General features: G+C 34.1%; 1 protein-coding gene across 1 annotated transcript in view; it reads left to right on the top strand.

The window, feature by feature from the left end:
* Positions 1 to 13,177, top strand: part of LOC123561409 (dopamine D2-like receptor) — a 328,698-nt gene extending 315,521 nt beyond the window's left edge. Inside the window, exons 6-7 of the mRNA XM_045353759.2 lie at positions 1,086 to 1,972; positions 4,693 to 13,177. Of these exons, the coding sequence (XP_045209694.1) occupies positions 1,086 to 1,972; positions 4,693 to 4,931 (1,126 nt within the window). The 3' untranslated portion in view covers positions 4,932 to 13,177. The remainder of the gene's footprint in view (positions 1 to 1,085; positions 1,973 to 4,692) is intronic.
* The last annotated feature ends 12,047 nt before the right edge of the window (positions 13,178 to 25,224 follow it).

Here is a 25,224-nt window from a genome sequence, read left to right as displayed (position 1 = left end):
GCTCAGGGTGAGCTATTAGGATCACTCACCGTCCGGCGTCCGTTGTCCGTAAACTTTTACTTTAAACGACATCTCCTCATAAACCGCTAGGCCAATTTCATCCAAACTTCACAGGAATGTTCCTTGGGTAAAGTCTACAAAAATTGTTCAAAGAATTGAATTCCATGCAGAACTGTGGTTGCCATGGCAGCCGAAAGGAAAAACTTTAAAAATCTTCTTCTCAAAAACCAGAAGCCCAAAAGCTTAGATATTTGGTGTGAAGCATAGCCTAGTGGATCTCTACCAAATTTGTTAAAATCATGACCCCGGGGTCAAAATTGACCCCACCCCAGTGGTCACTTAATTTTACACAGGAAAATCTTAAAAAATCTTCTTCTCAGAAACCAGAAGCCCTAGAGTTTAGATATTTGACATGTAGCATTGCCTAGTAGACCTCTATTAAAGTTGTTCAAATCATGAACCCGGGGTCAAAATTGACCACGCCCCAGGGGTCACTTGATTTTACATAGATTTCTATAGGAAAATCTTCAATTAAAAAAAAATAAACCAGAAGGCTTAGAGCTTAGATATTTGACATGTAGCATTGCCTAATGGACCTCTACAAAATTTGTTCAAATCATGACCCCTAGGATCAAACTGACCCCGCCCCATGGGGTTACTTGATTGTACATAGAAAAATCTTCAAAATTTTCTAAAAATAAACCAGAAGGCCTAGAGCTTAGACATTTGACCAGTAATATTGCTTAGTAGACTTCTACAAACTTTGTTGAAATCATGACCCCCGGGGTAAAATTGGCCCCGCCCCAGGGGTTACTTGATTGTAAATCGGAAAATCTTCCAAAAAATTTCTAAAAATCATCAGTTTGACATTTGAAACATGTAGCTCATATTTCTCAGGTGAGCGATCCAGGGGTCATCATGACCATCTTGTTTTACATTATTGTGAATAACATATAAACGGTGATTATTCTTTACCAGTTTTTATTAAAACAATTTTTACATATAAATGTTTAAAGGAAAATATATTCATGTATGAACAACAGCAACCAAGACATTTTTCATCAAAATGTTATTTTATTTTACAGATTTATCGCCGTTACACAGCCTATCAAATATGCTAAGCACAAGAATTCTAAACGAGTGCAAGTGATGCTAGCACTTACTTGGGTTGTTTCCGTAGCCATAGCTGCCCCAATCGCTCTTGGAGTTAACTATTCAGACGCACGGACACCTGGTTCATGTAGCTTCTTTAATTCTGATTTCTTAATATATTCGTCCATGGGTTCATTTTATATTCCATCACTGATAATGATATTTCTATACTGGAGAATTTATAGAGTGTTACGATTACGAGCTAAAAGGTCATTAGCACATAAGAAAGCTAGATCCATAGATACACAGACGTTGACTAATGTAATAGAAAATCAAGCTGTTAGTGAACCAACTGTCAAAACTGGTCTTGCCAAAATGGACAACGGAAAGGTTTCTAGTTACAATACAACCACAAATAATTTTGACAAATCTAACCATAGAGAGGTTCATGAGACCCATATAGACGATCCGTCAACCTCTAACCCTCCAACAGACTCTCAAGAAAAAGATGAAGAGAGTGATTCTAAAAGCCCAGTACATTTACCAGCACAAGGCGAACTTATAATTAACCCTGTTGCTGAAGATATTGAACGACAAGAACAATTATCATTTAAGAAAAACGAGTCGTCGCCAGTGATATCACTTCCAGAGGTGGAGGAAACAAATTTTGTTTCTAAAGACGGTAAAACTGTGAATCAGGACAATAAGGAGGACAGTAGTAGTGGTGAAAAAACTAGTTCTGACGGCAAAGGACGACGGAAAAAAGAGAAGAAAAATATGACAAAATTTAATTTTCACATGAGAACCAGTCGGAAACGAAAGGAGAAATCATCTTCTAGACGAGAAAGAAAAGCAACAAAAACATTAGCAATTGTTTTAGGTAAGTGAAAACGTGGTGTATTTGGTACTTTTATTGAACTAGTCTGAATATAGTGATGTTACCTTGAATTTGTTTCACTTTAAACACCAAGCCAGTAGATAGATGTATCCTATGTAATGATCCTTTATCAATGTTACATAGAATCTAAGAGAAAAACCCATCTTTTCCTTCCGAAAATAAGAGAAACAATGCTGTTCCTAAAAATCTGTCAGTTACGAGGATTGTTCAAATATGAATGCATCTAGAACGTTATCTCGCTCAATAATGCGAAAATCACGAGGAAATTAAGATTATTGGGTAGATAAACATGTTAGCTTTACATTGATACCACACCCATTAAAATCCGTTCATTTTAGCTGTGTCTGTCGCTCGCTAAACATTGCCTACTCGTGTATGCTAATACAAAATGGTTGTAAGGTCAGCGTACGCCGTTGAAATACGGTCCTATATTGAGAATCGTTGTATTCTTGGCATAGGGTGTAGACATTTTTGATGAAATATGTTCTGTTTATGGGCATAATGAAATGTCTTTTTCGACAGTTATTCGTTGGTTTAAGAAATTCAAATGTGGGTTAGTTTGAACAGAAGATGCACCACATAGCCGTCGGCCGAAAACAGCAACGTCTGCCAAGATGGTTGCTAGAGTGAAAGAAATAGTTGTTACTGACGCAAGACACACCGCTAGGCAAATAGCTAGTATGGTTGGCATCTCATTAGGGGCAGCTCATACAATTCTGAAACTTAATTTGAAAATGAGAAAGATCAGTGCTAGATGGATTCCCCATCTGTTGACAGATGAGCAGAAAAAGGCACGCGTGCACTGCGCAAAATTTTGCTTAAACAGTTTCTAAATTACAATGCACGGTCTTTCGCGAATGTCGTCACTGGTGACGAGACATGGGTTCACTGTTTTGAGCCTAAACGAAGGATTCAGAACAAAATCAAAGTCTGGCAAAAGACAATGCAATGCAAAGCGGACCATGAGTGTCAAGAAGGTAATGTATGCCATATTCTTTATAACTCAGGGTCCTGCCATTCAGGTTGCTGTACCTAAAGGCAAATCCGTAAATGCGAAGTTTTACAAGACTAAAGTTCTTCGAAAACTGAAGAAATATTTCAAAAATCGAAGACCCGCAACTGGTTTGGCCAATGTCAGATTGCTACATGACAATGCGTCATCGCACAAAACGTCTATTGTACAAGACTTTCTGAAGCAGGAAAAAGGTTGTTGTGCTCCCTCACCCTCCTTATTCGCTTTACCTTGCCCCGTGTGACTTCTTTTTGTTCCCAAAGCTCAAAAGTACTTTTCTGGTCGAAACTTTGTGCAGCGCAAACACCTCGGTTCTGCAATATTTCAGTGTCTTCATAGTATACATAGAAAAGACTATAAAAATGCCTTCAAGGATTGGATTAGAAGACTGAAACTTTGCATATCTGTTAGAGGTGAATACTTCGAGGGGACCAAATGAAATTTTTATTGAAATCTATCAAGGATACATTTTTATGTGCTTAGATTCATTCATATTTGAACAATCCTCGTATAGACGATATATAAAAAATAGTATGTGTGTGTGTGCGTGTGTGTTGTGTGTGTGTGTGTTCGGGTTTAACGTCATCTTCAACAATTTTTTAGTCATATAAACAAACGACGGTGTCTACTTAGTCATTCCCTTTCGCGTGCCGTTAATGAAACAAAAGAAATACATCAGAATATAGAATATGGTTCATAAGGGCACTACGATATTTAGGGGACTGATATCACAAGACTCTGAACAAACACAATAATGACACAGCAACAGTACAAAAGATAAAACAGAACTTTGATGCTTCCTCTATATTCGACACTGACAGCACATCCTTGACATGTTTTTGTTTTGATTAATATGAATGTAAATTTAAAAAAAGACAAACGCTGCATGTAAAGTATTTTGCCCTTTTTTATAGTAATTAACAATCATTATGTTAAAATAATGCGTGTTCAACTGCTCTATATTTTCTTTCACAATTCCTAAATGATACCAAATAACATGTTCTCTCTTAAGATGTCTTTCTCGGCATTTACAAGAAAATGTGTGGGACATTATTTTTCGATGAGTGGTCGATTTTCAATTAATGTCGGGATAAGGAGACCTATACCAAATATATTTGTCAATCATTCGATACTTATATCATGTAATTAAAACGTACTAGAAGTAAGTGTCAGCCGACTGCCTCACACACCAATATTGTAATACGTTATTCCGAATTAAACTTTGGCATCAAAGAAATAAAAGGTAACATTCTGACGTAAATAGAATATAAGTAGAACATTATACATCAAGAATATGTAGCAGGAAATGATCACATTAGTACGGCAGACAACATTATTGCAAAACAGGAAATAAAAATGCACATTAAACAGACAAAATTACCTCTTTAAAACAACTTAATCAATGCCTTTATGAGAAAGCCTGATTTGTTTTCGTGTTATATAGAACTTGGCTTTCTTTTTTAATTTGTGTTGATGCTTGCTTATCCTTCTTTCTCTTCCAAAACTTTTATTTCAAATAGGTGTTAAGTAGATTAAATGAAACTCACAAGTTATGTCTCATTCCCTTATACATTTTGGTTTGAAAAAAGTTAATAAAGTAATTGATCGATGTAGATAATATGTAATTATCCAAACCCTTGCAAGGAAAGTAGATCCTTTTATGTACTAACCGTGTTTTCTTATTTTTCAGGTGTGTTTTTACTCTGCTGGTGGCCTTTCTTCACTGTGAACATTATGCGGGCGATATGTCTCCGTTATCAAGTGTTAAATTATCCATCCTGTGACATTGACCCTTATCTGATGGGATTCTTTGTTTGGTTAGGCTATATAAACAGCTTCTTGAATCCTCTCATCTACACAATATTTAACCCGGAATTCAGAAAAGCCTTTAAGAAAATACTCAGCGACCCTCTGAAGAAGAGATATTAAAGTCTTAAAAAAGTAGGGTGTGTAAAATATTTTCCATTAAACTGATTATGTCATTGAATTACAGTTTATTTAATACACTAATTTATGGATACTTGTCTAATTTATTTTAAACAAAACATACATTTTTCTTAAATGATTTGTTTGGGAACATTCCTGCTTAAGGTATGTAAGGCACAAAAACCATTTGCAAAGGTTTTGCTGAAAATCCTGTTCGCATTAATGAAGACAGAAATGAATTGAGCATTTACTTTGGCATAGAAAACCATTATACTTTGAAATGCAAGATATATTTTTATTTAGACATTGTCCAAGTAAGTAGGGCAGTATTTATATAAAAAATATTAGAAATCACTAACTTTCAAAACACGTGAAATTATAAGCGCAGCTATATAATATCCACATTACTATATAGCATAAATGATGTTACACCAATCCTCCTAACACAACGTCATTTCCCGTACATTTCCTTGGGCAATACTTTAATTTCACTTGTGTTTGTAAGTTAATTTATGAGGTACATTTTATATTGTAGCCATGTTGGAACTTTGTTGCTAGTTTCTTATTTCACTTATCCTCTACTATATTTGTGAAGTTAGCCTTGAATATATAACTTTTGCAGTACCACCACCCATACATCATATCGAACATGCCGCCTTAAACACGTCAGACTATGAACTTATGTTAGTACTTTTTATACTAATTCTAAAAACTTCGAACTTAATTCAGCAATTTTACTCATAGTTATCTAAAAATGGTATGCTTCTGTTTGTATTGAGTTTATTAGGTTTTTTTTTATCAGCCGGCAGTATGGAATGTCATTTTATTTGATGTCCAAGTATAATCTGAAATCAACTGGTTTTGTTTTACTTAATGGCTATATATCAGTTAAGGCATTAGCATGTTTGGAAACAAATGTTTACTCACCTGCAGGCAGCTCATAAGAAAATTCCAGTTTTTAGTACTAGACAGATACATCTTAAAATAAGGACATATCTCATGATATTTTGAAGTTCAATGTTCTTTAAATTGTGGGGTAAAGTAAGGATGTTGGACTTGTCATCACCTGTCGTGAACAAACCTACAAAGCGAGTCTGTTTTTATTTTTGATAGGTTGGTTGAAATATGTATTTTTTCAACGGATCGGCTTATAGATCTGTTTAATATACATGTATTGACAATTGAAAGTAGCACATTGGGTCAAACGTGATATGTTATTATAAGTTTGACCTTATATAATAAATGATTAGAATAAATCTTAGAACAGATCGACCAATTCACTAGAATCCGGGTTCGTTGAGAGCATAAAAAAGACATCAACTAGTAAAAGGGAAATGTTAATCATTTTTCCATATGGACTTTTCAGCTACGCAAAAGGCTACAGCAAAATGAACCAATCCCAGAACATCGCTAAATATAGCCGAGTTTAATAATGTATACGAATTGACGGTTTGACCGGCTATTATAATAGTTGTACAATGATGGAGCTTTATACACTGGTCGTCCGTACTGTGCAACGTCGTATATTCCTACTGGCTGCTTTGGCAAGTTATTGTTAGTAAATTTGCAATGACATTCTTCTTTGCACAGGTTTTAAATGCTGAAGTAAAAGTCTAATGATAAATATAATGTGGCATTGTTTACTATAAGGGGTCATTCTGACCAACGTGAATATAATATGAAATGGTAAGGGGCCATTCTGGCAAACATAAATAGCATGGCATTGTATGCAGTGAGACCAGAATATATTGTAACATTGTGTGCAAACAGTGGCAAGAATGGCCAACCTGAGTATAATGCGATATTGTGTGCAGAGAAAGGCCATAATGGCCAATCTGAATTCATATAGCATTTTGTTGTTGCTGAAAATCTGTTGTTCGCTGGATATATAAGGTATTCTATAAGAAACAACAGCAAATAATGTCCTTGTTTCGGTTACAGGTATAAATATTACATTTTGTAGTTTTGAAAATCTATATACATGACGTCGAGTCAGTATTTCTTTTATTACTATATGACATTCTGACATGCGCAAAACTGAAATACAGCATACATTTTGACATGCGCAAAACTGAAATCTTTAGGTTGACCTACCAGGTTAAAATTAAGTCTTTCAAAAATATAAATTTACAGTGTGTTGGCTTTTGGCCTGAGGTGTAAAGTTTGTATATGTTTGTGCAAAAAGATATTGAAAAATCCATCATATTTGAAAATGTTTACATATCATAATATATCACTATACGAAACCTTCCCTAAAAGTGTTGCCACTCTTTAAATAGTTAGCTTTCGGCCAAATGGATATAAATATATCTAACTTGCCAAGAAAAGCGAGGAAGATTCATTAAATATTCAAACGACTTACAGCTACATATCCAACTTTCGCACTTAGCGCTCCTTTTATTGATGCCGAAATATTTCTTCGTGTTCATTGATAAAAATTACATGGTGTTTATATTCATGTTACAGGAAATGCTTTCTCTAAAAAGCCATATTAGTGTTATGACTATTGTCATTCACTAAATGATTTTATTAATTAGGCGATTTCATATTGACTTTTATGGTCAGTATGAGACTACTTGCCGATACAATACAACAGTCAAATGTCAAATTATAACTCATGACTTTTATTTTGTAACTATAGATGTTTATTTTAAAAAAATGTATCAGCTTCATTAATCAATGCGAACTTGTTTTTTAACAACTTCGAGAAACCTGAAAGACATTGTTGTGCTTTTTCCAGAATATGAACTGCCTTTCAAAGAAGAAAATTTCTAGCAGACTAACCTTTATGTTAAACTTCTCTTCTCTTCTGTGGAAGTATTACTGTCAAGCCTAAAGGTCAAACTGCAATCAGGTTGTCTTTCACAGCAAAGTTAACACATTGCAGGGTTCAGTTTTTACAAGTCAATTCGCATTTTGAAACTGAACATTGGTTTTGAAATTTCGCCTGCCGGCTTGCATGTTCCAAGAAAAATGCTGGAGATACTCGCGTGCAGATTCCATCACCCCGTTTTTAGTTTAGTTTTTTAGATCACTCGATGTCCGGCGTCTGTCTGTCTGTCCGTCAACATTTAGCTTGTGTATGTGATAGAGGCTGTATTTTTCAACTGATCTTCATGACATTTGGTCAGAATGATAACCTTGATGAAATCTAGGTCAAGTTCGAAAATGGGTCATCTAGGGTCAAAAACTAGGTCACATCAAAGAAAAAACATTGTGTATGCGATAGAGGCTGTATTTTTGAAGTAATCTTCATGAATTCTGGTCAGAATGATTTCCCTGATGAAATCTAGGCCGAGTTCGAAAATGGATCATCTGGGGTCAAAAACTAGGTCACTAGGTTAAATTAAAGAAAAACTTTGTGTATGCGATAGAGGCTGTATTTTTCAAGTAATCTTCATGAATTTTGGTCAGAATGATAACCTTGATGAAATCTAGGCCGAGTTTGAAAATGGGTCATCTGGGGTCAAAAACTAGGTCAAATTTAAGAAAAACCTTGTGTATGCGATATAGGCTGCATTTTTCAATTAATTTTCATGAATTTTGGTTAGAATGATTGCCTTGATGAAATCTAGGTCAGCTTCGAATATGGGTTATCTAGGGTCAAAAAGTAGGTCATTAGGTCAAATCAAAGAACAAACCTTGTGTATGCGATAGAGGCTATATTTTTCAATTGATCTTCATGAAATTCAGTCAGAATGATTGCCTTGATAAAATCTTGGTCAAGTTTGAATATGGGTCATCTTGGGTCAAAAATTAGGTCACTAGGTCAAATCAAAGAAAACCCTTGTGTATGCAATAGAGGCTGTATTTTTCAATTGATCTTTATGAAATTTGGTCAGAATTATTGCCTTGATAAAATCTAGGTAGAGTAGGGTCATCTGGGGTCAAAAACTAGGTCACTGGGTCAAATAAAAGAAATACTTGTGTTTGCTCCAATTTTAATGATACTTGGTCAGAATATTTTTTTCCATGCAATCACTAGGTCTATGTTTACACTGTTATGGTGTATTATGGTGTGTTTCTCAGGTGAGCGACCCAGGGCCATCTTGGCCCTCTTGTTTAACGTATTGTGATTATCACTAATTAGGAATGGTTTAATTGCTGGGTTAAAGCGCAGTGAATAAACAATCAAGAAAATAATCTTATTTTGTCAAAACTTAGAGCATAGTTTTCAAGACGGCAAGTTTTGTAGACAAAAAAACGGATCCGGATATACGCCAAGATTTGTATGGTATTGATCATTTCGAGGTAGTTGAGATGAAGCAAACTGTAGCCAAATTCATTAATTAGTGTAGCAAATATCATAAAGCTAATTAAGAAATATATGTAAAATATGTTAGTCTGCACATAAAATATCAACGTTTTTCGTTTTTGTTTTCGCTTTTCCTGGTTTATTTATATTTATATTAAAACTTGACCATATACGCTGAATAACTGATTGCTTTACGTTGTTTATCGTCTCATTTACAACGGTTCAGATTTCAGATGCGCAGGAATTGAACTGCGAGTGCGTTAAATATCCAGCCATCTTGGAGATAAGTCGTGGTAAATCAATCAAACTACAATAATGCGTTGTTTATATTCTAACACTTGTATTTAACCAAACTGATAAAAACTATACTGAACTTCATTTATCGAAGTGCTAATGAATCGAGCGTCTTTCAGCTGTTCGACGTCGTAACTGATGTCATTACATATTCTCATGTTCTTTGCGTCAACCGTCGTATATCGCAGAATATTCCATACCTAACACCTTTCTTTGCTGAAATAACAAATAAACGAGACATGTTATAATATATCATTAGAATATTACATCCAAGATTGGTCTCGCTAAATATTTACTTCATAATCTACTTTTTAAACATTTTGGACAGAGCATGATATATAAATTACAATATGATATAACGGTGAAAACGCGATAGACGTTTAGCTTAAGTTTAATGTAACAGATATTGTACAATTATCTTCGTGTTTAAAATGCATTAAAACACAAAAAAAACTACATTTAAAAAAACTATATTTATATTTATCTAATTTAACTTATTACAGGTTTAAAGGATCATACGGCAAGATTGCATACATGGTGCTATCAGTCTAGTGTTTGGTTTGAAAAAAAAAAACTATTTAACTTTCCGCTTGAAAGTGTCCAAAAATTGTCAGTTCACTTATAATAAAAGATATTTTACTTACGCCTGCATTTGACTGAAACTTTCTAAATTTGTGATAAGTGCGCAAGTTAAAACATCAAGTTCCGTAACAATGCCATTTTCGCAAACTATTTACCTTTAATAAACTCTATAAGAAGATCCTTCGGAGGCATAAGAAGCAACCAGGCAAAATAAAAACTGAACCGGTTAGATTGTGTCTGTTTATGAGAGTACTGAAATTTGTAAAACCACTCCCGCCTCTGACCTTTATTTGCACAGAATTATTTCCCTTTTCGCACTTAGAAAATGTCTAAACTTTGTTTTTCAATATTTTTTTCATGTTCTTACATTGTATTGGAACTTTGGGAACTTAATGGAAATTTACACAGTCAATACGTAAACATTTATTTTTTTTCTCTTTCATTTTTATATAAAGGTTACCAGTAGGTCAGTTTTAACGTTTTCTTAGCACGACTTTTTTTATTGTAGCATATAGCCAAATAAAGGTTTATAGCTTTACAATGGGTAAATAAAGGGTTGATTGTAACATGTTGAACCAGATACCTACATTCTTATGCTGCGTGATGTCTTAAAATGTTTACTATTGAAATTGTGTTTTGTTATTGGTTTATAATATTTCGTAATTTAAAGCAATGGGCAGACTTTTCGAATAAAATTGTTAAACTGTTATAGCTAAAGGTATTGTTTGTATGTGGCTATCAATTGTTCATTTGTTTGTTGAGGAATAGTTGTTTATGTGACATGTGTTAGAAACGAAAATTCAATAATCTGGCCTTAGTCATAGTTGTGTCACATATTCCTTAAGATATGAATGTATTGCTTGTGCAACGTAGAATTTAATTATGGGAAAAATATCTAATGTGGCTAAATACTTTAAACACTAGTAGATACTTTAATTGATAATAATTTTATGCAGTCTACAACATGTCATTTATTCATACTGTTGTAATGAAATATAAAATGGTACTACAGGACATTTTAAGAAACACTCAGTGATTGTTAATTAAAACTCTTAAATTGACTGTTTTGTTTAGCATGATAATGGAATGTTATATAGATATGTCATTGTTTGTGATGTAATGTTGAGGTTGATACCGAAAAAATGGGTAATTAATAATATAATGGTATAAAGTGGTACAACTTAGTAAAATAAAATGATATGTACGCACGTGATAAAATTACGTTAGAAAAACATTTTGTACGTCACAAACAATTAACATTAGAATACATTTTACAGAAAATAATGTCCATATTGATGTATTCAGTAACATAATTTACAATACATGTGTAATGAAAAAAATAAACGTCTAAATGTATCTGGTCTCTCTTACTACATTTATATCACATAGTCTAACTGTCTTTATAGCTTAAGTTTTATCTTCACATTTTTTCATGTCAAAGATCAATTTAACTGAATTCTCATAACCTCTTGTCACGACCTGTTTTCAATAGAAAATAAATGTTTATATTTTGTAAATAATGAGATGTTGATAGGCTTGTAATTGATCTGACTAATGAAATATGCATTATTATAATGAACATAATGAACATGTTTAATTCTAATTTCTGAATTCGGTAGATGTAAATAGGGTATAAGAGAAGAAGTTAGATGTTGATAACGAGAAGTGGAAATCCGCAGAAAGCATATCATTCTTCGATTAGGAGGGGATATATTATTCCATCAAAAATGAAAAAAACAAAACGTGGGTTAACATGGACAGACTTGACAGTACGATTGTTTGTTTTTGTTGGGTTTAACGCCACATCAACACAATTATAGGTCATATGGTCATTATGGACTTTCCAGCTTTTATGGTGGAAGAAGACCCTAGCTGCCCATTCGTGCATTATTTCATCACGAGCGGGCACCTGAGTAGAAACCACCGACCTTCCGTAAGCCAGCTAGATGGCTTCTTCACATGAAGAATTCAACGCCTCGAGTGAGGCTTCAACCCACATGAGGGGCAAGTGGTTTGAAGTAAGCGACCTTAACCACTCGGTCACGGAGGCCCCCAAAATAGTTTATAGTACCTGAACGCCCTTACATAACTTACATAGTGTCAAAAACATAACAAGCTATCAAATATCAAAATTGTCATTCAAAACTTAATAACACGGAGACAATGATTATCAACATGAGTTTTCATTTACTGATTACGCTACTATTAGGTGAGGGGCAAGTGATTTGAAGTCAGCGACCTTAACCACTCGGCCACGGAGGCCCCTCATAATACGATTCTCTGTGATCCGTAGATGGTCCTATAATTTTGTAGCGTAATATGTGTAAGTTCACATTTACATCAAAACTGAAAGCAAATCTCTGTTAGGTAATTGATGAATATTTGTGCCTAAATCTCTCACTTCACAGGCCTATTACCTGTGGACAACAGACGGCCTTAAATGTTTTTGGGGTCAAGATACGAAAAACCAAAGTCACATTGAACATAAAACTGTAAACAGTTTCCGATCCATATCTGATTTATTTTTTTCTTGTTTGAGCTGTTTGGGGCGTAGACTGTAATCTTTTATAGGATAATTGTCTACGGAGTGAACAGAAGTGGACCGCTACTGGTTTTTGTTCTTTGGTTAGTACCATGCGATCGAAAATTAGGACATTTTCTGTAAGATGTCATAGAATAATTGCTGGTAGACAGCCCTGTTGTTTTCGAGGCTTAATTATGTACATACCAGTTGCCTCTCATAGACCATCATGCGGTCATGTGTGTTTTACAAGCAGGTCTTGTTTAAATCAGTTTCTGACTATCTAATAAATTCTTCCACACTATAATTTCGTACAATAGTTATAGCTTTGAAAATATTAGTTTTATTTATGAAAATTTCATCAGGACTTAATGCATTTACCTCTTTATTCCAAGACACTAATAGCGAGAAATAACAGTTGTATCTATAGTATACATTACAGATGACTGTAGATGAACGTTTTCTTACACTCTGCATGTATTTATCAGATGCTTTGATATAACTGTATAAAGAAAAAGTTCTCAGTACTCTGTTAATCTGTATGTATAACGTGGTTATGATAACTGTATGTATATATATCAGAAATAAATTGTTAACATCCAAGTGTGTTTGTTACTTATTTGAAGAACCAATAGAACATTAAGTTTGCCGAGAGAGAGGAAAAAGAAAACAAATGTTGTTTTTTTTTGTTTTACATAATATATATTTTTATAGTGCAAATTCCCAACCGGTAATATTACACTGTTAACTTTGTAATGCCAAAAAGGCATTTCCTTCAATCTTTTTCCCGGCTATATTATCAGTATTGTCCAGCAGCAACACATTTTTATATACATCTACTAAACCCTGTTGATTTTTGAGACATGATTACAGAGATTTTAGTATATACATAAAAATGTTGAACCAGTACGAATGTGTACGCATCGAATAGCATTGAAACTAATTGTATTTGGTTAGTGAATTGTTGCGGCATATGTACGCTCGTTGCTTTGCCGTAATTGGTCTAGTATACTGTGATGATAGGTTCGTATAAATTCTTTCTGGTACCTAGAGTAATTTTATAATGCAAACATGAATCCTCGCGGATCTCACAAACGTAACTCCACTGTTCTGAATTAAATTATATCCCTTAATGCACAGCATCTCTAAAAATTTATTGTATCTGCGAGATCCAGTTAAATTTCAGAGAAAGAATAAATTGCTTCTCTGGTCTCGGTCAGTTAAAAGACTAAATGTCACTGCTGTTTTGTGTGACATGATATCAGAGATTTTAGTACATATGTAAACATTGAACCAGTAAATTGTGGTGTATGTATTAACCTTCAGCCTGCTAAAGTTTTAAAATGGACTGGTCAATCATTCAATTTGGGCATTACCATTTATTATTCAAAAGGGTGTTCATTGAAAAGATACTGACTGAATAGCGAACATTGCAAACCATGATCAGCCTGCACGGAATCAATTGCCGCCAGCAGGCTAAAGGTTAAGTCGATAGTTCTAGGAATAGTATGCACGGTGCCAGTGTAATGTTACAGGGTTTGAAATCGTGTAACGTGTCTACGGCGTGATAATCCATTGAGGCAGCACTGGAGAGTTTATAAAGTTTGGCATTGTGCCCACTGTAACACGTAGACATAATTGTTAGTAGGCTTGAAAATTGATGAAAAAGACGCTAAAGGCGAACATACACACAGTCGTTGTTACATTTGAATGTTTATCAGACACTAGTCTAATTTTTAAATAAAATCTGCCTTAAAAAAAGGATGTGCACCTTTTCCCTGGTAATTTATTTCGCTTATCAAAGTGAAATTTCTTGTGTATGGTTACAAAATGATTTCCCAGGGGTTTACACACATCGTTAACTTGTGTGAAGACACCTACAAACATAAGATCTTTTAAATCTTTTTTATTGACGTCGAGTGTTTATGTGACATATGATCTTGTTTGGACGTTACAGCAAGAACAGTACATCAGTTCAATGGCTTTTTATTAAGCAAATGCAGACCAGTGTTCTATTTCAAAAGTACCTTCCATAAGTACTTTGCATAAATAGACATAAATAATGTAAAAAGCTAAATAAAGGCTTAACAGTTGTTCTGATCCATGGGGTAGAGCATCTGATCCTAACCCTGTGGTGGCGGGTTTGAATCCCCATTAAATAGGAGTTTGAAAGCGGTCTCCATAATTCCTTTCCACTGTGCGAGTACAAGCATAAAATTAGGGCAGCAGTTATTAGGCTTAGATTATTTAATGTATGGCTTATCTTTAGAAAAACATTTCAGCATTGTTGATAAAAATCAAAATAATCTCCAAAACTAAAAGGATTTTGAGACTTATAGTATTGTAGAGGACAACTAAGTTATAATGTTAATGATAGTATGAGACTATCCTAAACTTTTTTTGACAATGCGAATATTAAGATGAAACAAAATCTGACATGAAAATGTTGATACTGACCGTTATAAAGAGAGACATTGATTTCAAAATTATACATTTTCTACAGATCCGGTCACTTTACATAGAGCACTAGAGCTTAGGTTATGTTATGCTTTTTCAAATTTGACATCAACATTTAATTGCTAATCAACGAAAGTTAACAGACACATGCAAATACATATTAAATAATTAATATTTTTGAATTTACAGTAAATATAGGTAAAATTCGTGAATTCACAGTATTAACACATAATTGAAATCATGTCGAGTAGACGTTCAAAACAAGATATAGATTCATCACAAGTAAAAGATTGATATTCAAAACTTTTCTAAACAATTCTTAAAACTGTAAAATCGAACAGACCACGCACACTATCCCACTTGTTTATTCAGAATGTCAAAGTTTGAAAGTGAAGTCCACCCAATGTCAATTCTGAAATAATAATCAGTTTTAATTTGTCCGGTTAGCTTGTCAAGAATTCTGACTGGCTTCGAATCTACCCGTCCTCGCTCGATGTAGGTGTTTCGTTTCCTTTGTACAAATTTGAACGTCATAATTTTTTAAGGCAGCATTATTGAAATAATTGAATGTTTGGTATATTACAACTTCCGCCTGAAAATTATCCATGTCATAATTTAAAAGAAAATTTGTCATGAAATATGAAAACATGTGGCAGATGAAGACTTAGAATTTTTCGGATAGCATATTTCCATTTCAGCGATCTCAGTTAGTCATTTTACCTTCTGTAATTATATCTTCACGAAACATTGAAATAGCCATATCTTAGTAACAATTGTCACAATAACCATTATCATTTTACATATTTGATTTGGAAACGTGTTAAAAACCTCTTTAAAACAAAAGCATATGCCTGCATTCTGCAGAAAAAATAAATTGACATTGAATTGTACACAACATCAGTGCCTTAAAATACAATAAATGGAATATTCTTGTTATATTTGATTTCAATTTCAGGTTTATACTGATTGACAATAATTAACCTTGATCATATTTCGCTGATCAAAGGAACAGCTGTAGTGTAAATTGATTGGAAATAAATTGTGACACAAAAGTGATTTTTTTACGTGTTAGCGTAAGCGATAAATTGTCCTGTAGTTAGAAAATGCAGATTGATTTTTATGGTATTACATATAGCAAACTTGTAACAAGTGAGTGAGTTAGATTCAACATAAAAAGGTCATATATCGCCGAAAACAAGTGTTTTGAAAACGTAAATTGTAAATTATCTCTAAAAACAATTATGTAAAAATGTATAAACATATAAGGGGTAAAGTAAATTGTAAAACACGTCTAAAAATATTTACGCAAAAACGTATTTAAAGGGTAAAATATTAGTGACAATAATATTGCAAAATATGTGAAGAAAAAAATATCATTTTCCGATTTTGTGATAAATGCCTATCTGCTTTAAAAAGGACAAAATATTGCTGACTGATTTTTTTAAACAACTCTTTCAAAGATTGAACGTCATAGTTTGTACTTCGCTGTGGAACGAAGTCCACACAGCCGATTAAAATATGTTTAATAGTAAGCGGTGTCTTACATGGTATAAATTCAGGGTGTTCTTTGTTCAAAAGATAAGAATGAGCCAAACGGGTGTGACCTATTCGACAACGAGAAAGAATAACTTCCTCCCTGCGAACAGATCTGTTCCGTTGTTCTTTGTTCAGAAGATAAGAATGGTGTGTGATCTATTCGACAACAAGAAAGAATAACTTCCTCCCTGCGAACAGATATGTTCCCTTAGTTCCATTCACGTAAAGTAGGTTTATCATCATGAAGTTTATTGAACGAAGCATTGTTCCATGACGATTGCCATTTGGATAAGATGTATTTGTTGACATTTGGCCTAAATCAGTATATGGTAATTTTGTATTAGATTGTGGTAATAAAAGGGATTTCTTTGCTGCAGTATCAGCATCCTTGTTTCCATCAATACCAACATGACCAGGAATCTAACAGAATATGATAGACTTTTTGAAAGATAGTGCATGAACCCTGAGAAGAATATTTTGAATGAATGGATTTTCCATATTTCGGTTATGACTTGACTGTAACACAGAAAGCGAGTCGGAAAATAAAATAAATTTTTCTTCACTATTCTCTGAAATAAAATTTAGAGCTAAATCAATAGCTTTGGTCTCGGCTGAAAATATTGTTGCATTATTTGGCAAACGAAATTTTGATTGATGAAGGAGGCTGACAGCAGCACAGCCAACCTTTGATTCATCTTTTGAACCGTCTGTGTAAATTGCAAAATAGTCCTTGTAAGTTGATTTGATTTCATGATATTTGGACTTGAATATTTCAGGGTTTGTTTCAGACTTTCTAAAGGCAGTTTTCAAATCGAAAAGAACTGTAGGGGTATGAAGGGTCCATGGTGGTGTATCTGGAATTGAATTTTCTTTAATACTATCGAATTCAAAGTCAGTTTCATTCATAGAAGATTTTATGCGAAATCCAAACGGTTTGATTTGTTTGGGTTTTTCCTCATATGAATCAGAGTACTTTGGTTTAAAAATAATTTCATGAGGAGGATTTGATTTGTTGGCAGCCACTCTTAAAGCATATTTCAATGAAAGTTTTTCTCGGCGTTTGTAAAGAGATGTTTCGTTTACTTCAGCATATAAACTTTTAACTGGCGATGTTCGGAATGCACCAAGAGCAATACGAAGACCTTGATTATGGATGGTATCTAACATTTGTAAATAAGATTTTCTTGCGGAACCATAAACAATACAACCGTAATCTAGCTTAGATCTAAAGCCCTATAAAGTCTTAAAAAAAACCGTGCGATCGGCTCCCCAATCAGTATTTGAAATTACCTTTAAAAGATTCAATGACTTCAGACATTTGTCTTTCAAGTATTTTATATACGGCACAAACGAAAGGTTTTTATCAGAGATAACACCAAGAAATTTTGCTTCATCAACAACGGGTATTTTTGTACCATTTAGAAAAAGCTCAGGGTCACAATGATTTTTCCGTAATTGGCAAAAGTTGACACATTGAGTAAAGCTATATTAATTTGCTGATGATGAACCGATATATGATGTAACGTTCTTGTGGCTATTTGGCCATTTACTTGATCATGTATGCTCACACATTACGTTTTGTTTTGATTGGAAATGACCGTCAATGATTTATAGTGTATGTCGTCCAGAAAATCTAATTATAGGAGTCCCCGTAATTAGATAAAAACATACGCATACACAATGTAATTGAAAGACAATCGGCTTGGGTTACCAGGTCAACACAAGTGTCTTTATCTATTTATTGTTGCTAAATTAATCTGTTTTTTTTTTTCTTTTCTGACCGTTGTTGCAGGGTGTACGTGGATGCTAAAATTATTTATAACTGTCTACATTTTTCCATTTTAATTTCGTTGTCGATTTTTATTGCAAGGTTAACGTTCGACTTGTTTTCTTGAAGTGTCATCTGCCGAATCCCGAGGGATCGGGCGATCTCGTTGCTCTCGCACCGTTGAAAACATTGAAGAATGGTACTTTTTAGCTGGTTTAAGCCGAGATTAGTCGGCCGCGCCAAATTGCTATGAACACATAATTTATTTCACAGTAGTAACTGTGACTAGTGACTGTAAATGTAGCATTTCATTTCTCGTTATATTTTATAAAAAAAAATCTTTGAGGTGACGGGTATTGCCATTAGGACTGTTTCTTTATAAGCTTTAAGACGAAACAGCGAATCAAATAAATTTACAAGACAATAAACGAATGTTCTATTTATGCCGCAAACTGCCGTCGTTTATCTTAAATGCCAATGGTACACCTTGCTGAAAGGGTGTTGACTGAAACGACCAAAATAGGCATGTTTATGGTTAGATAATAGTTTCTTACTGACATCTCTTATGCTATTGTAAGATATCTGACGAATTTCTAGTCTATCCACGACAAATTTTCGACGCAATCACTATCTCACCAACTCGAGTTAACTGAAACAAAAAAATAATGATTCTGTTGTTTGATTCGTAGGTTGTTGGGTATATAGTTTTTCAAAGATGCCCATGTTATCTCTGCCTGTAGAAACAAAAAACTGCTACACAGGACCATTTAGCTTTACATAGGAGAAGTGATATTTGATTTGGGTCGAATTGACTTATGAACGAAACATACCGGTAACCAGCGAAACTTTTTAACATTTTTAACGTACTGTGATTTTAATACGCCGCCAATGATGATATTCAACGTCCATGGTTGCTTTTATTTCCGACAGCATTGAATTCGTTTGAACCACGGCTGATTTACTTATTGTAAAATACGCAATTGATTTAATGCATTAGCCTATTTCAAAGCTAATGTTCTATTTCTAATTCAGAGTGACAACTGTTCAGTATGCGGTAACGGATCTTGAAACTTCTCCTTTGGAGATAATTTAGGGTTCGTCAGAATTCTTCGAAAAATTCAAATTCACGTTGACGATCACGTTATGTGCCGTTTAATCATGGTTTGTCGACGTGATTAATCCGCTCACCACAAGCAATTTTGTTGCCTAGCCTCGTGAAATTAGTGTTTGTTTTAATTTCGATATATTGGTAAAGATCAATCATTACATACGAAGGCTTGGTCGTTACCCCATCGGACAAACAACCCTTGAAATACTTCCACTTATAGCTACTACAGTTACTATAAAGCACATCAAAAGCAAGTCATTAACAGTTTTCCATTAACGTACTAGAGTAGAGGACATGCATGGTATAGTATAACACATAAACACGTTAGGGGTAAGTGAGGTTAGGTGCACCATCAACCGGTTTAAGCTCACCAGTGGTGGTTTTGCCACTGACCGTTCCAAGGCGGTGCCCCACTGTGTTTCTTAATTTGTTTGTTTTGTTCATGTGTGTTTGTTTTGTTCGCGCGTGTGTGTGTTGATCGTGTGCGCGTCTGCCTGCTGGGTTTGTGTTTGGGGAGGCTGCGTGTTTAGAACGTGGTTTTCCCTGTTGGATATTCTTCCTGGTTTTTGTTTTCACTGTGCGTAAATATCCATGGTTATTTAGCGGATGCACTATATGATACACGGTAGCCTAAATAAATCTGAATATTTTTCATGAATCGGTCTTATTTTAATATGTAAGCAGGTAATAAAAGTTTGTTTTCAGTGTGATATCGAATTATACCGTAACCGATAAGGGAGACATTTCTGATATTTTCTCTCAAACGATTTTGTTTCTGGTGAATCCATGTGAAATTACTTTATATTTTAGAGAGGACTCCAGTTAGAAATCATCGAAAGTGAAAAAAGTGTGTGTTGAATGATGATAAGGAAGTGCCATGCAATGTATTGGTATCTTCGCCTGTGTTCCGAAGTCACAGGACAGTGTAGATAAAAGGTATCCCCGCCAGATGAAACCCTAACATACACAAAGAAATCGAATATTGGTAATTATGTCCCTTAAATCAACATGACGCCATTGAGTTTTTAAAAACAAACTGCATTTATTTTTTATTTAAAAACATAATATATAATATAATATCGGCTATCAAATATCGACAAATGTGAATAATTTTTAAAAAAAACCTTTCGGGTAAATGCCGTCAGTTCGTTGAAAGATACCGTAAGCTTGCATATTGCGTAAGTTTGAGTTGATGTCTGGTAAAATTAATGAAGACAACAACCCACTTAACGGGCTGCCTGCAAAACTAGTAATCAGTCAAAACGTGTAGAGGAAAACACTTAGAGCAAGTTTATGTAACCAAGATAACACTATTACTTTTTTGAAAACTCAAGTACAGCTTACTTGTTCTATATGGGATTGTCTAGCTGTTACATGAACTGAACCAGAGGCAAAGAAGGGAGGTTTTTACAGAACATATTTCAAGGGTAGTGAGATTTTACGGCGAAACGACACAAAAAGGCCATATATCACCGAAAACGAGTGTTTTGAAAACGTAAATTGTAAAGCATCTCTATAAACAATTATGTAAAAATGTATAAACATGTAAACGTTTAAAAAGTAAATTGTAAAGCATGTTTAAAAACATTTATGTAAAAATGTATATACATATAAAGGGTTTAAATATCAGTGGTAAACAATAATATTGCTAAATATGTGAATAAAGATATAGGATGTTTAGATTTTGTGATAAATGCCTATCTATCTGCTTTAAAAAGGACAAAGTTGTGCCGACTGAAACGTTTTCAAACAACTTTTTGAACGTCATAGTATGTACTGAGAAAAAAAAAAGAAGTTAGACTGAGTGAGATAGAGAAATATCTCACTAATATTTTTTAGTGTTTATTTTACGCATAAAAACTACTTGCAAACATCAGTATTAATTTATAATACATTTTGTATAATCGTAATTTATTACTTGAAGCCTTAACTTGACCTTTTATTTAAGTTAATACTAAGCATGTTGCTTTGTCGTTTTAAGTGTAATGTTCTATCAAGGACCATTATTCTTTATCATGTTCTAAACTTCAAGGATATCTATTGAAGCATCGATGCCTGTAAGAAGATATGATACTTATCAGGCATTCACATATGCCTAAATGCTTCAAATGTCATTACCTTTTAATGAACAAGCGTGTATATAGTGGGATTATGGAGTACATTTATTTTTACAGTAATAGCCAGTGAGAGGGACGTGTGGGGGTGTTGCACATTTCATTACATCTCATGAACAGATTCAATGAAGCCGAGTCTGTTATTATGTTACTTGGTTGCGTTAAATGTTTCCAAAGGATCTTTTCACAGATTTTATTGATACGGACATAAAATACATTCCCTTCTTTCACAGCTGATTCTGACAAAGTTAGTAAGTGGCAATGATGCTATTGTAGCGCTATAATTTTACGCCACATCAGAAATACAAATGTAGACCTAACCAGAGATATATGTGTATGGCCTAGGCTGAAAAAATCATGTTAAATGTTTAATTGATCTTTCTAGTCAGAAGACGTCAATCAAGTTTACAACTGTTACTTAATCATAACTTTAACTTGTGTTTTCGTGATGCCTCGCAGAAGCGTTTGATACAATGTATTCATACAGCACGCAATGTTTCGTGGATAATTTTAAATTGCTTGTCTTTTTCCATCTTAAAGAGGGCATAATTTGTTTGGAGTTATTCTATTATCGTCTATAATCATACATTTTAAGAAATATGTTTTAAACATAAGACTTGAAGTCAAATTGAAACTAATTTAAACAACAACTTACAGTTATAATGTTTTGTATGACATGTTTTATCTAGCTGGTTATGCGTTCAGTTTGTGCAATAACTTTTCTATCTCTCAATTATTTGTAGACTGTTTTCTGACATTTTCCTGCATTAAATCAGTCGAATGTCATGTTTCAGGCGGCTCAGAATAGTAAATCTCTTTCTAACACAAAGCAGCAGGTTATTTTCTTACTTTCAAACAATGCATCGTTAAGAGACGCAATTATCGAAAGTAATACCTTCGGTATTTTGATAAGACGATAATCATCGCTGTTCCTGGTAATAACAGACCAAATACTGTTAGGTCAGTTATATTACTATAGAAATAATGTCGGAACATGAAACTAATTCCATCCTTCGTACATTTTTACTGATGATTCATAATCTTTAGTTAGCAATACAGGAAAAAACGAAGTATTTCAGTAGCATAATTATTATCTTTATTCACATGCAAATACATAAAGAAGCAGTTCATTAAGCATTTTATAGATAATTACCGTAATCGTTTATAAATTTAGAGCAAATATTGAAGTTCTTAAGTACCCAACTTAAGTGCCCATCTGAAGTAACACATTTTTGTTTTACGAGTCGCCTATGAATGTTTTTTTATCTGGATTCTAATTTTGAGATACTGACGCTTGGTGTTCAACCCCTTTTCACTTCAATGCTGACGAGTTTATTTTACAAATATGTGTGTATAAATTTGTTTTGAAATTCTATGTTCTGAAATATGACACCTATGTTCTGAATTTTGTCACCCCGAAAAGATGGCAACATACCAAACATAGCCTACCATTACTTGCTAACAGTATTTTTTCTGATATTCAAAGCAAACATACTAGTAGTAGAACAATACAGCATATTGTCCACAGTAAGAGCCACAATACGTATTAGACTTTGATGCAATATCTCAAATATGTGCAACGATATTTTTAAGGACTTTTGATCTGTGTTTCATTTCCTTACATACTACAACCCCAAAATTAAAATGACCAATCTAACATGTTTTAAACCGTTTAATGTAACTACTATGTTTAACCTTAACGACATTGTAATTTTGTATAAACTATCAAGTTCATGAGTGAAAATGTAGGCTGGCCTGATATTACACTAAAGACAGTTATTCCAATCACTTTTCACTACAATCAATCTCAAAGTTTACCTTCGTTTTCTTTTTAACATTATAAGGTTATCAGGAAATTTTAGTGTCCAGAATTATATAATGCAACGAAACATTTTGAGTGAAAAGTTTGTGTATGTTTCGCTAGAATAAATAGAAAAGAAATATAATCTGCGAGTACATTCAAGCAAATCGTGGCTCTGTTTTACAAAAAAATAAGTTAGCCCGTCGTCTCAAAGAATATATAATTCAAGATTTTTTTCCTTAAAGGAGCCTTCGCAAAAAGTTAAAAGAAAAGAGCAGACGTTTAGTGTTTTACATGTCATGCGAGTGCTGGGGTTTCACCTGACGATGCTTAACATTTATTTACACTGTCGCGAGACTTTTGAGCGCACCATAAAGGGGTTCAAGCTTCCCAGTGGTGGTTTTCTACCGACTGGTCCAAGGCGGTGCCCCACTGTGTTCCACTTGTCCCCAAGCATTAGTCTTGTTTATATATCTGTGTGCGTGTGTGTGTATGTCTGCTAAGCCTGTGCGCGTCTGTGTGCTGTGGGTTGCGCATTAAGGATTGGTTATACCTGTTTGATATTAAATTATTAATCCTTATTTTTCAAAGTTTTGTGATGAATTTTGTAAAACCTCACAATGTGCAGCTGTCCTTTTCAAAACAATGTTCCGTTTTTTTCTTATCACTTTCAAATTGGCTTCAGGCAAGGCATGCACACAAAACCTCAGCTCAAACCTTAATAATAAATTGCTTTTTCTTGCCTGATAAGCCCTAAATGGCGTACAGCAAATCTTATTTGTAAAATATAGAAAAACTGTACCCATTGAATACAAGGAATGGTTCTCGCTTTAAAATCCTTTATTTGACGATGCGTCACGAAAACATCATGTTTTCTCCTCCAGCTAAATAAAAAGCTTGTTTGGTGTTTTTTAAAGTAGACACATGCCATATATCGAAACTGGGATGCAACCACGCGAAAATCGTTCACAACAACCTGGTGTTAAGTGCTGTGTGGCGGCCGTAAAAAGTCGCCCCGACTTTATCTCAGTGTTATTTTTTCTGGTCCTTCGGGATCATTAATTTCAACTCATATAGATTTGAAGATTGAATACTGCTTAAGCCGGTGCTAGGGGGCGTGGGCAGTGTTGCATTTTCCATTACTGTTCATGAACAGACTGAATCAAACCGAGTCTGCAATTTTCACTGTTTGCCTTGTTCTCGGTGCTTCCGAGGGATCTACTTTTCAGATTTTATTTAAGTTTGAGATTCGAAATAAGTGGTCCGAAATTACCTGTGGAAATTCTTTGCAAGAATAAGTGGACAAATTATACAGAGTTCAGATACAAAACTTAAACAAAAACATGAAATGGCTATGTAATAAGGCAACTGTCGGAAAAATCAATACAATAAATGCTTCAATAGTCTATTTACGTGTCACAAACACTTTTTATCGTATTAGTCTGAGAAGTCAATTAGAATAACGTTCATCCTTTTTAAACATTAACGCGTAAGTCCTAAAGCCTATTTGATTAATTCAACAAAGAAATCACTTTACTCAGCCCATGAAATTGGTATTTCTAGCCAAAAGATATAAATGATATATATCTGTTAGATGAAAGTGTAAACTACATCACTGACGTCATTGTTGACTTTGCAGTGGAACATTCTCGATAAAGATTCGAACTGCAATTACATACCAAAGCTCCTCACATTATTGTCACAAGACATTTAAAAGACACTAAAGCCAATGAATGATAATAATAATCAGACCTTTTCATGGAATTACACACTAGTGTAGCATTGAAGGTTCCATGTGCACCGCCGTATAAACACATCTGCGGATGGCTCTAAATTGTTTTTTTTTTGTACTTTTAGCAT

This window comes from Mercenaria mercenaria, chromosome 10 (genome assembly GCF_021730395.1).
Source record: "Mercenaria mercenaria strain notata chromosome 10, MADL_Memer_1, whole genome shotgun sequence".
Lineage (NCBI taxonomy): Eukaryota > Metazoa > Mollusca > Bivalvia > Venerida > Veneridae > Mercenaria > Mercenaria mercenaria.
The sequence above is the reverse complement of the archived record's forward strand: the minus strand, read 5'-3'. Positions and strand labels throughout refer to the sequence as shown.